Source organism: Stenella coeruleoalba (assembly GCF_951394435.1).
Source record: "Stenella coeruleoalba genome assembly, chromosome: 5".
Classification (NCBI taxonomy): Eukaryota; Metazoa; Chordata; class Mammalia; order Artiodactyla; family Delphinidae; genus Stenella; species Stenella coeruleoalba.
Genome location: NC_137150.1, coordinates 61,191,904 through 61,206,968, shown reverse-complemented (window position 1 = coordinate 61,206,968; position 15,065 = coordinate 61,191,904). Strand labels below are relative to the sequence as shown.

The following is a 15,065-nucleotide window of genomic DNA, read 5'->3' as shown; positions in this document are numbered from 1 at the left end:
TGACTTCAGATTGGCGTTTGTCATGCCTTTGGGGTTAATATTTTGCAAAACGTAGCTGAACTTACAATTTGGTAATGGTGCCACCATCTGGCAGTCCTGTGGTTCCGAGTTACAAGGCAGGTCTCAATACCCAGCCAGTCCCATCAACTAGATGATTGTATTAGTTATCTATTGCTGTGCAACAAATTATCCCCAAACAGCTGTTTAAAACAACAAACATTTATTATCTCACAGTTTGCAGGAATCTGGGAGTGATGCAGCTGGGTGATTCTGGCGCAGGGTCTCTTCTGAAGTTGCAGTCAGTCTGTTGGCCGGGGCTGCAGTTAGTCATCTCAAAGCTCAAACGGGGCTGGAGGATCCACTTGCAAGTTCCCTCGCAGGATTGTTGACAGAAGTCACTTCCTTGCTGGCTGTTGGCTGGAAGCCTCATCTTCTTGCTACTTGGGCTTCTCCATTGCAGCTGTCTTTCTTTAGAGCAAATGACCCAAGAAGGACTGAGAGAGCTGTCAAGATGGAAGCTGTAGTGCCTTCATAACCTAATTTCAGAAGTGGTATACCAACACTATTGTATTCTATTGGCATAGAGATCAACCCAGGAACAATGTGGAGGGAACAACATAGGATGTAAATGCCAGGAGGTGGGGATTGCTGGGGGCCATTGTGGAAGCTGGTTACCACAATGATCTAGACTGGAAAAAAAAGTCTTTATCAGGTCCTGGGTTAACTAACTTGCCCATTCATTCATTCATTCATTCAGCCAACATTTATGGAAACCCACAAGCTCCAGGCACTGTTCTTGGTGCTGAGGATCCATTGGAGAAAAGGGCTATCCCTGCCATCAGGGACATTAGAATAAATTACATGAGGGTGAAAAGCGCTGTGATAGGGAAATTCAGGACTGTGGGAACAGGTGTGGAAAGGCAAGAATGGCTTCCTGGAGGAAAGAACAAAATGACATTGAAAATAATGTCAAGTGGCTTACAGGGTAAGTGGTTGGGAAGGTAGTGTGGGCAATCGAGGACAGATATTATGGGGAGATGCAGACAGCAGGCAGGAATGCAGGCTTCAGTCAGTGGGAGCAGAGTCTTCCACAGGCCAGGACTCAGGACCGGGATGCCAGCCCTGGGAGTCAGGAGTAAGATCATGGCTGGTTTGGTCCCCTGCTAGTCAGCAGGCTGTTGATGCAGGAGAGCAGACACTATGAATAAGATGGGGGGGGCTTCAGAGAGGAGGCTGAGGCTTGGCTCTCAGAACCAGAGTAAGGGTCACAGGGAACCAGTTCTGAGAAGCTAGTGCTGTCCTCTAAGCATTGCCCTATAATCCCTAAATCCTCCCTGCAAGAGGACCAGATGGGTGCTAGAGGTTGTCCCTCAGCCGTGGGAAGGAAGGTTTAGAGGCTGGAGGGAGAAATCTCAGATCGGCCAAGTTTGTCTTTGGTGCCAACTCATTGCTCATTCCTCTCCTACCAGCTTGGTATTCTCATAGTGCCTCCAAGTTCTCGGGACCACCCCTTCTACCCTTATCCCAGCCAGCCTTTCCACTGTCAGTGCCCTCGGTCTCAGCCCATTGCCCAGGATTTAAACTGCCACACACCTCCACTCCTTTCTGCTGACCCATAAAGGAGAGTCCTGCCACATACTTTATGGCCACGGTCTGGCCTCAATAACTGAGGATGCAGAGTTTACTGTATCTGACTATTGGCACAGAAAAACAAAGTCTCTTCTGGGAAAGTAGAGGTTGGGTGTTGGCTGATCTGATTACATGTGACTATTGATTGGATTCACCACTTGTGGACTCAGGTAAACTGTTTGTCACCATCTGTGGGCAAGATTGAAGTTCCATAATCCATATTAGGTCAGCTTAACCTTGTAGGAAAGAGTAGCTGCTTTGGCCACGTGGGAAATAGGTGCTGCTGCCTCTCTGTCTCCTATCAGTACCCCTGTAGAACCTTCCCCATCAAGCCCAGGGATGGCTGGAACCAGGAGGAGGGCAGCTCTCCCTTTTCATTAATTACATCAATATGACATCTCCCACCACTCCTACTGCCGTGACTAGCTATGGAGGGCCATGCGTGTGCCAGGTGCTCTGCTCAGCTCTCTACATCACAACCTCATGAATGCTCACAGTGGCATGGTAGCATAGGAATGATCACAGGAATTTACAGAGATTGTGTTGCTTCTCCAAGGTCACATGGCCATCGGTGGTGGAACCAGGATGGAACTCTGGTGTATTTGACTCCAAACCTCTGCTCTTTCAGCTGGGTTCAGATATCTGTGGTATGGATTTCTTTGCTTGTTCAAGGCTCTGAAGGGTCATATGCTTGATGTTGGGACCCAGTCCCCCAACCTCCTTGGACACATCCTTGCTCCCTTTTGGTTCTTTTCTCCTAAGTCTCTGGATGCTCTTATGTGCCCTCAGGACTTCTCTTCCAGAAAAGGCCTGGTAGCGAGCAAAGTCTGGGATATCATCAAGAAACTGAAACCAGGGGGGAGTGGAAGGTGACCAGAAATGAAATTCCAGGATTCAGTGCTTCTGACCAAGCAAGAGGGAAGAGGCAGGAAAGTGCATTTGATGGTAGACAGATCTGAACTTCTTAAGAAGTAGCAAAATCTACAACTGATAACCTTTATTGAGTACCTACTATACATCAGGCCCTGGGCCAAGCACACTAAATATATTATCTCATTTAATCCTCATGACAAACCTATGAGGTTGTTACCACTAAAATTTCCATTATACAGAAGAAAAACCTGAGGCCCAAGGAGGTGAAGTCACATGGTCCTATGGTGGCAGAGTTGGGAATTGGGCTCTGCTCCTCTGGCTCCACAGCCTGAGCTCTGAACCACTGTACCATTCTGCCTTTTTGTACTCCCATTGATTTTCCAGATCATTTCGGAGCGCACCAAGCCCAGGATGCATGAGTTCCAGTCTGAGGTGTTCATGATCATCGGTGGCTGCACGAAGGATGAACGGTTTGTGGCGGAGGTAACCTGCCTGGATCCCCTGAGGCGCAGCCGCCTGGAGGTGGCCAAGCTCCCCATGACAGAGCACGAGCTGGACAGTGAGAATAAGAAGTGGGTGGAGTTTGCATGCGTGACATTAAAAAATGAGGTCTACATCTCAGGTAAGCAGAAGCCATGTGATGCCAAAGCCAGCCCCCAAGGCACTACATGTTTTCCTGAGTGAGAGACAGGCAACCATCCCAGAAGAATTACTGTGGATGGCATTGATCTAGCACTAACTGGGTCAGGATATGGAAACCGGGCACTCAGATGGTCTTATCATGGAGAGTGAACCCTAATCCTTGAGCAGGATTGTAGTAGGAACTGGGGGAGCAGGCAGATAGGACTTCCTTCATGGAAAAGGAAGAAGGAAAGTGGTACTAGAGTTTATTCGGTGTCTGCTATAGGCATAGGACACTGAGCTAGCCACTGGGAATACAGTAATGGATAAAAATATCTGCTCTTCCCCCCAAATCTGACCTCTCCCCTCAAGTTTGTTAGGTCTTACTTTTAGATGCTCCAATAGCATCCAGTACTTTTTCATTTCTTACTTCTAAGTTGTTTGCTTAATTGTTTTTAACTGCTCTATGCCTGTTTCCCATTAGTCCTTAAATTCCATGAATCAACACTGTATTCCCAATACCTAGCGCTGTGTCTGGCCATAGTAAATGCTCAATAAATATTAATTAAATGATGTAATCTCTACCATCTTTACAGCATAGTAGATGAATTTACTCTTTGGTAGCAATTAATTATTGCCTCTCACATCAACTCTATAAGGTAGGTGATTTTAATCTCCGGATTACAAATGGAGAAAACCGAGGCTCAGAAAGGTATGGAACTTACCTAAAGTCACACACTGGTAAGTGTCAGGCAGGATTCCAATCCATGTTCTCTGAGTCTCATGCTCTCCCATGACATTAAAAGCCACCTAGCTCTTCTTGCAGCACCAAGGGAAAAGACAAACATCCCTTCCCTTCTCTTGGAGGTTTTCTTTAATCTGAACTTGTTTTGGAAAGAGCTTATTTCCAGAGCTGGTCTCCTCCAAGATAAAGGGCAGGTCAGTTCTTCTTTGAGTCTATTAATACCACAGACTAGGGTTTAGCTTTCTTTTGTCTTACAGAAACATTTTTTAATTGTTGTAGAAGATTTAAGCAATACAGGGAGTGTAAAGCAAAATATGGTAGCTTCTCTGTGCCATCACAATCCTACATGTTTTAATTTTTTTTTTTTTACAAAAATGGTTTTATATTGTCTTAGAGTAAGTAATGCCAGCTGCTGTAACAAACCCTGACTCTCAATGAATCACCAGAGAAGTATGTGTGGGTTGGGGGAGAGCACCTGCTCCACTCAGTCATTCAGGGACCTAGGCTCCTTCCATCTCATGATGAGGCTGTTTCCAGACGTGACCTTCAAGCTTGATGCATTTCGGGAAGAGAGAGAAACCCAACAAGTTGAAAAGACACACCAGCTCACAACAGCCTCGGCCTGGACATGAGGCATCAGTTCTGCTCACATTCTATTGGCAAGAACCAGCCACATGCCCTCCCTGCACCCCCGCTCCCCATGCAGTGGGGCTGGGAAATGTAGTTTAGCCGTGTGCCCAGGAGGAAAAGACAGGTTTGGTAATCATGGTCAGTCTTTGCCACATACACTACACATAGTGTTTTATTCTACAACTTGTCTTTTGTCCGTCTTCAATTTGTTGTTGTCTTTTAAAAAATGATACAGGCTGCTAACACATATATATGGAATCTAAAAAAAAAAAAAAAGGTCATGAAGAACCCAGGGGAAAGATGGGAATAAAGACACAGACCTACTAGAGAATGGACTTGAGGACACGGGGAGGGGGAAGGGTAAGCTGGGACGAAGTGAGAGAGTGGCATGGACATATATACACTACCAAACGTAAAATAGATAGCTAGTGGGAAGCAGCGGCATAGCACAGGGAGATCAGCTCGGTGCTTTGTGACCACCTAGAGGGGTGGGATAGGGAGGGTGGGAGGGAGGGAGACGCAAGAGGGAGGAGATATGGGGATATATGCATATGTATAGCTGATTCACTTTGTTATAAAGCAGAAACTAACACACCACTGTAAAGCAATTATACTCCAATAAAAATGTTAAAAAAATAAAAATGATACAGGCGATACATGAAAGCATGCTTGTTGTACTAAATCAACAGAAATGTGTACTCAACTAACAATCTGTTCTGGACATCATTACATGTTGGTATAATTGATCTACTACATGTGTTAAGCAATGTAATACATGTAAAGTACAGCACAATCCCAAGCACGTGGGGAGAGCTCAGCAGTGTTAGTCGTCATTATCATTACTGCGAGGACTGTTATTACTGCTCATTTCACCAGCTTCAGGGCTGTCTATGGAATGAATGAACCATAATTTTTTTCAGCTTTTATTTTCCCACTGAAAAAAATACCGCAATAGGCATTTTCATACATATATATTTATGAACTTGCGCTGATATATGGAGAGATTCCTGGAAGTGGTCATAAGATGTGTAAATTTAGAGTTTTTGTAGATATTGCTAAATTGTCCTCCAGAAAGTTTGTACCAATTTACAGTTCAACCAATGATGAATGTCAGTGCCCATTTTCTACATCCTTGTTAACATTTTTTATTATCAATTACATTTTTAATAGACTTGATTGTGTAAATTTACACTCTTAGATCGTTAATGAGGTTGAATATATTTTCATATATTTATTAGCTAAACGTATCTGTTTTTTAAAAATGATCTGTTCCTACCCTTTGTTTTTCTATTGGTTGTCTTTTCCTTATTAATTTTTTGGAGTTCTTATTATATCTCCTTTGCTATTTGTATTACAAACACTTTCTCCCAGACAGTGGGGTTGTCTTTTAACTTTGATTTATATTTTATATAGTAACTTTCTTTTCTATATGTTCTAGGTTTCTTGTCATGCTTAGAAAACCCCTCCCCACCCCAAGATCATTAACATCTTCTCCTATATATTCTCCAGTTACTTCTATAGCATTTACATTTAAATTTTAAGTATAATGTGAAATAGGGATCTAAATTTTTCTCTAAACAGATAGCCAATTGTTCTAATGCCATTTATTTAATAATCTCTATATCTTTTAGTCTGTTTCTGTACCTTGTTTTTATTTGATCCGTTTGTCTTATACTAGTAGCACATTATTTTTATTATCACAGCTTTTTAGTATATTTTGATATTTGCTAGGGAGAGCTCTCTCATTCCTTCTTCTTTTTCAAAAGTTTCTTAGAAATGTTCCCAAATCTACTCTTCCAAATGAAGCTTAGAATGTTCACTTCATGTCCTGCAATCCATGAAAAGCCCTGAAGGCACCTAATATATAGGTTAACTTGGGGAGGGTTGACATCTTTGCAGTAACCTGTCTTATCATCTGTGCACATGATATGCCTGCCCAGTTAATCAGGTCTTCTTTTACATCCTGAAGTAAAAAAAAATTGTCATTTTTTTCCCTTTTTAATAAAGTTTGCATACATTTCTTTGAAAGTGTATAGTTATTTTATAATTTTGGACACTACCTGAATGGGGTCAATATCACAGTGTTTTGAATAGAGACCTCTAAGAGGTATACAACACCCCTCCCCCAGAATGGTTAAACCATATGAACAAAAAGAAAACAGGAGAGGATGAAGCTCAATCTCCCTAGCAGCCAGGGGAAACCAAACTATGGCATCATTTTTCTCCCTCAGGCTGTAAAACAAAACAACCAAAAAAACCTTCCTAATATCCGCTGCGGGTGGGGTATGGGGAAAAGTCAACCAGGACAGCTTTGGAAGGTTCTTTGGTAGCACCTGTAAAAATTCAAGGTGGGCACACCATTGACCTAGGAATCCCACTTCTGGGCTCCACCCTTGAGAAACACTTACCCGTGACACAGAGCGTCATTAATGATATTCATTTCCACACTAGTGCACATTTTAGTCTGAAAGGTACATCCTTTGTTTTAGGTAGTTGGTAGTACTCTGTGCTGATGGGGAAATGGAAACACAAAGTCATTAAAATATTTTATTAAAGTCACCAGAAAAGTCAGCTCTCCTTTGTCCTGGTCTCTCTCCCTAACGGAATTACCTATTTTCTATCTATTGAGTTGTCTTGAAAAAATGTTTTAGCAGCTCACTCTCAGATGATCTGGGGTGAGCATCTCATTCTGTTCCAATAGAAGTTGTTTCAAAGTAGGACAAACCTCACTTATGTTTTTATAGAGATCAGAGTTATGAACCAAGAGAATTTTGTAAGATTTCATGGTGATTTTCCCGGGTTTGTATTTGTTTGAATAAATAAGCAAACAGAGAACTTAAGCTGGTTTCTCATTTGCCCGCTGGTCAAGGCCCTACTATCCCCACCTGCAATCGTCCAACTTTACCTGTCCTGCCTGACCTCCTGCCCCTGAGCCTCACAAACACTGGAGTCCAGGCTCCTGTTGGTCCCCACTCGCCTAGGCAGACTTGGGTACTACTCCCCTGAAGCCTTCTCTGGACCTAGCTCACGGAGCCTCCTCTTCTCTGAATTCTCACAGCACGGAGGTGACACAGGGCACAGCCCAGCGCGTGATCCACCCCAGGCTTACGCTGTGTCTCCCTGTCACCCTGTGCAGGCTCTGTCCTGGCAACCACACTGCATGCGCCTTCATGATTTCTTTTGTCTGGGGGGATGGGGCGGGGGTTGGTGCTCATCTGGGGATTTAACACTCTGGGCCAGTGGGGAATTATGGGAGAAGCTGCGTTTCTGACATATCAGTGGTTTCTTAAATGCTCTATATGTCTCCTAGGTGGCAAAGAAACACAGCATGATGTTTGGAAATATAATTCTTCAATCAACAAGTGGATTCAAATTGAGTATTTGAACATAGGCCGCTGGAGGCATAAGATGGTGGTGCTCGGGGGCAAGGTCTATGTGATCGGAGGTTTCGATGGCTTGCAGAGGATCAACAACGTGGAGACCTATGACCCCTTCCACAACTGCTGGTCAGAGGTATAGATTATTTCTATGAGTAACTCTGTGTTATTGCTTCAAAGCTTAAAAAAAAAAATGAGTATCTGCCAATGTAGGTATACGGCTTTCTGATCTCCCTGCTCCCACTGAGAACATTTTCAGTGGCTCTGAGCTTCCCTCCTCATAGGAGCCATCGAGTCAGCATTACTGATCAGATCACGGAAATGATTTCCTTCCAGGTGGGGGAGCTCTATGTGGGTACCTGTCCTATCCTGGCCAGAACCCCAGATGTAGACGGGAGGCTTGATCCTGTCTTGGTCTGCATGTCTTGGCCTAGAGTCTCTGTCTCCTCCGATGCCATCTGCCCTTGTCTTCTCCACACTGGGCATACCAGGATCTCTTGACTACACTGTTGGTTGAATCCAGAGTCATTTGGTAGTATTTAGAAGTCAGCCCTTATTTATTTACCTATTAGTGATGAACCATTTGCGTGCCTTCAAAGAAGACTTTAGCAATGCAATCTCAGGTATATATCATACTCAAGAAAAGGCAAAGCATTGCTCATCGATGGGCATAAAGTTTCTGTTATGCAAGATGAACCAGCTCTGGAGATCTGCCATACAACATTGTGCCTATAGATAACAATACTGTATTTTACACTTTAAAATGTGTTAAGAGGGTAGATCTCATGTTAAGTATCCTTACCCCAACCCAACACACACACAAAGGTAAGCTGACCTCACTTCCTGTACTTCCAGATTATTCCCAATTTCAAATTTTCTTTCTCCTTATCAGATTATATGTCAGAGCATGTTCCAGCTTTGGGGTGTGTGAAACGTGGTCATCACAGGCACAAGCAAAGGTAGACAGGTCATGATGGCATCCAGCCAAGATCTGTTAACCTGAAAAGAACTTTATGGGGAGCCCTTAACATTTATAATCTGTGCCCAAGAACTTCTCAGTTTAAGTCCCATCACAAAGTTGCTCCATGACCCAAGAGGGTTATGTTCATGGGTAAGAGACTCTTAAAAGTCCCCTTTAGTGCCCTGGGGTTCACAGGATGGAAACACAAGTCTGGCTTAACCCTCAGATCTGTATGTTGCCCCAGAGTGGGAGAATATGCTTACCTGTGGCCACCTGAAACCCTTATACCAGCTTTTCTTCCTAGCTATAAGCACCAACGACAATGCCTGGCACATAGTAGGCACTCAGTAAATATTTTTTGAATGAAGGAGCACATGAATAAATATGAATATGCATGTCTGAGAAAGCATTCTCCTCCAACATTGGCTGGTTTCATCTGTATAAACACTTATTCCTGTACACCCCTCCTGCCCTGAGAACTGAACTCTGGGAGAAACAGGCTAGAAACATCTGGAGCCTGGCGGGAGGGTGGGAAATGTACGCTTTGATCCTCTCTGTGTCTCAGGGGAGTCAGGCCCACAGGCCTTGTGACTTCAGGCAAAGATTCCCGGGCTTGTGTCCCCTGGCTCCTGGCCTGTGTCCTGTGAGCCATTGCAGCAATCTGGGCAGTGTCACTGACAGCTTCTCCCGATGCCCTGTGTCTCTGCAGGCTGCACCCCTCCTTATCCATGTCAGTTCCTTCGCAGCCACCAGCCATAAGAAGAAGCTCTATGTGATTGGGGGAGGGCCCAATGGGAAACTGGCCACAGACAAGACTCAGTGTTACGACCCTTCAACCAATAAGTGGAATTTAAAGTCGACCATGCCAGTAGAGGCTAAATGCATCAATGCAGTGAGTTTCCGGGACCGTATCTATGTGGTTGGTAAGTGAGCACATGGCTTCTTATTTAAGTGTAGGGTCCCCTACACCTGCAGCCCTGCAGGTAGAGCACATGAGACCCTCCTGGGAATTCTTGAGTTCCTGGGTGATGTGGGTGGGATTGAAAAGAAGAGAAGATGGGATTGGTCCAGGCCTTGGTGGAATTTACCTTGCAGTTCTGGAGACAGAAACAGCCCCCATTTAGGAGACATACAAGACAGATGGACAATGGTGCCCAGGGGAGGAGCAAGAAATTGCTTTGGGAGCAAAGTGTGTTGTAAGCATTAGCAATGCACAGAAATTGAAATATGCACCGTATAAGTGCCCAACAAATGGTAGCTATCTTTATTTCTTATTCTGTGTTCATGGGAATTGTATTCTTCCAACTTGCTTTGGGGGCTCTGAACAGTTGCATTTAGCTGGAAGGAAAGCCTGACTAGCCAGACCACAGCTGGCATGTAATTGTTAAGAGTGATGGATCTCAACCCTGACTACTCATTAGAGTCATCTATGGAGCTCTTTCCAAAAATATGGGTAGCTGGGGCTCGTACAGACCAATAATATCAGAAGGAGAAGGAGGACGCTGGCCACAGTGTCAGGTGTTTTTAATGTGCAGGTGATTTTAATGTACAGCCAGGATTGAGAACGACTGATCAAGGAAATACCAAAAATAAATAACTCCAGCAAATGAGAGCTAATCAGAGAAGGCTTCCTGAATGCAAAATATGGGAACAGATTAAGGCAAAACCCCTTCTCTCCCTTGCTTCAGGTTTCCTGTGTCTTTATGGTCAGACTCGTGACTCTGCCCCAAAGGTCTAATCTCAAGATGGGTAACTTGGGCTGGTGTCCCAGGTCATGCTCAGTCTAGTCACTGCCATGTAGATCAATACAATGCAAGACTCCTATGCACCAGGCCTTCTGCCAGGTGCTTTATGTGCGTGGTCCTTCTGATTTCTTATCACCGCCGTGGTCTTGGTGCTCATGATTACAGATCCAAAAGTGGCAGAGCTGGGATTAGGAGCCGGGCCTATCTGATGCACCAGGTGGTATTTCTGCCAGGAAGCAGTCTTTATGGTACATTTTGGCAGCCATGTGAAGACAGGCGTCCTTCAGAACCTGATTAGCACCGGGCTGCAGAGTTTAAAGGGCTATGAAGTGTTTCCAGCATGAGACTTGCTGCCCCTAGTTATCCATTCTGGCTTTCTGGAGAGCAGAGCCGTGAATTTGCTCTTTCTATTGGCAAGATGGTAGACTTGACCTAACCAGGAGTAGGAGTTTAGTGGTTAATGGGGAAGAAAACCAGAAAACAGTGAGATGCCCACGGTGTTTCCTTTCCTCTTCAGGAGGGGCCATGAGAGCGCTGTACGCCTACAGCCCTCTGGAGGACAGCTGGTGCCTGGTGACCCAGCTCAGCCACGAGAGGGCCAGCTGCGGCATCGCGCCCTGCAACAACCGGCTCTACATCACTGGCGGGCGGGACGAGAAGAACGAGGTCATCGCCACGGTGCTGTGCTGGGACCCCGAGGCCCAGAAACTGACGGAGGAGTGCGTCCTGCCCCGGGGGGTGTCGCACCACGGCAGTGTCACCATCAGGAAGTCGTACACCCACATTCGGAGGATCGTGCCTGGAGCTGTGTCGGTCTGACTGCGGGAGCGCGGAGGGCGGAGCCACGCGGGGAGCCCTCCTCCCTCTCCCCCGCATCGGTCGCTCTAAAGCAGCTAGCGGAGCTTGAGTTACAGGCTGTGCATACATCAGGGGCTCACCGCAGCTCCCCATGGCGGCTCCTTGGAAGTCACAGCTTTGGGACTTGAGACCAGCCAGGACTGTCTGTGAGACCTACCTCAGGAGGAAAGAAGAATAATACTTGACATTCAAGACACACCTGTCCCATGCCAGGTTCGATACTGGGCACTTTTGTATACCAATTCCTTTAACCGTCAAATGACCTGGTGACTGGATTTTATTACTCCCATTCTACAGGTGAGAAAACCGAGTTTAAGAGAGGCTAAGTGATTTGCCCCAGGTCAGTCAGATTACAAGTTAGCTAAACCAGGAGTCTAAACCCAGGTCTTCCAATTTCAAAGTTAGTGTAGGTTCTGTCATGTTGTCTATCTCAGAACATGGTAAACACAAAACAGCTCATTTTTGTTCTGACAAGTTTGCTAAAGGATTCACTCAGCAAGGCAGGGAAATAAAGGTGCTTCTTTTTTTCTTTTCTTCTTTCCCTTATATTTAAACCGTTTGGGATCTTTGGTGTGGAAACCTTGGGCCCCTTGTCAAGAGCATCTCATAGGTTGTTCCATCTGACAGTTCTGGGGAGACGGGTCTGGGAAGACCTGTTTGCTATGAAAAATGTAAAAGACTTCTGTCCTCCCCTCTATTTTTTATGATCACAGGAGGCCCATTGTGGACTGGAACTGTCATGGCTGGACAGAACTGTACCTTCAGCACAGCCCAGTGCCCTAGCCTCTCAATGTCCAACAGTTGTATTGCAATGTAGAAAAGGTTTTTGCAGAGACTCAGAATACCGTTTTTGTTTTTCCGGGGCGGGGGGAGGGTTGTCTTTGGTTTTGTTTCTTCAGTGTAAACATCCTTACATTACCGGACACTGTTGAATGACTGGCTCTTCTTGACAGCACACTTTCTACTTTTTAGACAGTGATTTGGGTCCATGTCCCTGTGACCCCACCCTCCTGGAACCTTCGTTTTCAGGATCCTTTTATTTCCTTCTATGTGGTTTTTGGATCAGCTTGGCATAGTTTTGACTCAAAGAACAGCGTCTGTTCTTCACTCTAAGAGATGGAGCTTTCATATGAGCTCACTGGAAATTCATTCTAATCCCCAAATTGGGGACACAGATTAAGAGATCCTGTTTCATGTGCTGTACTTAAAAGGCAGTAACAGGGGCTTCCCTGGTGGCGCAGTGGTTAAGAATACGCCTGCCAATGCAGGGGACGTGGGTTCGAGCCCTGGTCCAGAGACACCCCACATGCCGCGGAGCAGCTAAGCCCGTGCGCCACAACTACTGAAGTCCGTGCGCCTAGAGCCCGTGCTCCGCAACAAGAGAAGCCACCGCAATGAGAAGCCCGCGCACTGCAATGAAGAGTAGCCCCCGCTCGCCCCAACTAGAGAAAAAGCCCACGCGCAGCAACGAAGACCCAACGCAGCCAAAAAAACAACAACAACAACAGCAACAACAGTGGTAACAACATAGTAACTGCATTACTTAATGTCCTTTATTTTCATCATATGATTTCAAATCTCTTTAGAGAGTTTTATTTCATGTCAGATGTGCCATTGTGTGCTTGTACTTCTCAGCAGTTTGGGAAGGTATTAACAGTTGATGGTGAATTTAACTTTCATAGAAAAGTTATGGTTAGAAGGAGCTACAGTTCAAAGCATATAAAAAGACCTGGAAAATTACAACTGAGATTTCTATTTATGCTTAGATCATTGAGGATAAATATAAATGCATGTTGGTGTTTGAAAAGCTCTGTGGCTTAGAGTTCAGCTCCTTGCTGTGAAAAGTGAGATGGGAAAATACGAACATATTTGTGGGAATTTAGAACACATACCTCACTTACAAACACTGATAACCTTAATGAAGCTCTCAACTGAAACAATTTAATCTACTTCCATTCAGCAAACATTCCAGGAAATGTTTGTTTGGCAAAGCCTTAGGGACTCCAAAGAGCAAGACCAATCCCCACCCTAGAAACACTCGATAAACAGGTAAACAGGCCACTTGGTCAATATTATAATTTTTCTTTTCATCAAGTTAGAGAAAATGAGACGTGTATGAAGTTATGAGGTTGCATCCAGGTCTTTATTGCCCTTCCAAGTGATCTCCCTGGGAAGCTGTGCTCTTTGGTCAATGATGTGGCCATTGTTTACATACTTGTTTTTCTTTGAGATCGCCTTCAGAAACCACTTCTGGGCTATAGGAGCTATCAGCCGTATTTCAAAGACAACTTCAGGAAAGAACTTTCAAAGAGGAAGTTCAATGACAGCATCATTGGCAATGCAGAGAACCTCCCCTCAAGAAAGAGTGTTCTCTTTGTCCTGGCGGTCCTTTGATAAGAGCAACTGGCAAACTTTGAGCCCAAATTTTCAGCAGGTTAACCCTATGCCGGGAAACTGAGGATTTAGGATCTCTGTGTTATAAATCTGGTTCTCAATGCAAGAGTTCTCAATAACGGCATGGGTTGGCGGACAGAGACACCTACTAAGAAGATCCAGAGTTCTGCACTTGAAGCTGCCAGTCTGTAACTTTTAGGGACATAATGAATTTCAAGTCATTTTTGGGAAACTTTATATCATCAGGATTTAAGTTTCTAGGCAGTAGCCAGGGATGGAATCTCTTAAAATCTAACTTCCATTCTGAGATGAACAAACAAACCAAAATCAAGTTTGCAGGAAGTTAACTCTCATAAGCCGTACTACCAACAGGGGGACGAGGCAGGGTGGTGCCAGATGAGCCAGAGACAAAGGGCCCTGGGACTCAGGCAGGGTGTGTAGGATGTCCTGGCACAGCAGACTGGATCTTGAGGCGGGTCCCATGAGTGGATAGAGTACCCCTGACTGGGAGGAAGAGGATGAGGTAGGAAGAGGAGAAAGTCAGGTTTAAGGACACAGGTCTAGAAAATGATGTCAGGGACCCTGGAGTTTGTAAGCACGACTCCATTTTCAAGAAGTGCGAGGGGAGAATAAGGAACCAGGGGTTCCAGGCAAGTGGGTTCCAGGAGGAAGCCCACTTCTCAGAAGTGAGACAAAGTTAGAGCAGGACCAGCTGTCAGACCCATTTGCTGTGTGGCCTCTGAGCTGCTTGGCTGGGTCTCTTATCGTTCTGGACCGAGAGAGTGAGGCCCAGAGGCTCTGATGAGGTGGAATCTGTTGGGGAGGTTAAGGGGTCCCAGTTGCCAAGGCTGATCTGAAATGGATGGGGAGCTAAGCTCACCCAAACATCAACAGATTAAATGTTCTCTTCTTAGCTTTCATCACATTCTGCATACACTGGCTTCAGGAAACACGCAGACACACAGGCACACAGAGCTCTTGAACTGAAAGAAACTGTGCTCTCAGGGAAATGCAAATATTTGCTTATAGCTATGAAAGTGTAGCTTTGCTATTTATAAAAGCCCTTGAGGTACTGCTGTTATTCACTTATCCTACTTTATTTTGAAAAAGGAAGTACTAAGTAAAATTTTCAAAGTGGGTAAACACCACTGGAATTTCTTATATAAAGTCCTAACTTGGGGTTGCAAAATCCTTTTTTCTCTTAGTATCTGATCTGGGTGTTGTATGAGATC

The 15,065-nt window shown here is 45.0% G+C and overlaps 1 protein-coding gene across 3 annotated transcripts in view; it reads left to right on the top strand.

Annotated features, from left to right (window-relative positions):
• KLHL6 (kelch like family member 6) overlaps positions 1-12,633 on the top strand; it is a 55,337-nt gene extending 42,704 nt beyond the window's left edge. For all 3 annotated transcript variants that reach the window (XM_079922869.1, XM_079922871.1, XM_079922870.1), the window contains 4 exons: positions 2,887-3,124; positions 7,809-8,011; positions 9,546-9,759; positions 11,099-12,633. In XM_079922869.1, coding sequence (XP_079778995.1) covers positions 2,887-3,124; positions 7,809-8,011; positions 9,546-9,759; positions 11,099-11,400 — 957 coding nt within the window. In that variant the 3' untranslated portion in view covers positions 11,401-12,633. The remainder of the gene's footprint in view (positions 1-2,886; positions 3,125-7,808; positions 8,012-9,545; positions 9,760-11,098) is intronic.
• The last annotated feature ends 2,432 nt before the right edge of the window (positions 12,634-15,065 follow it).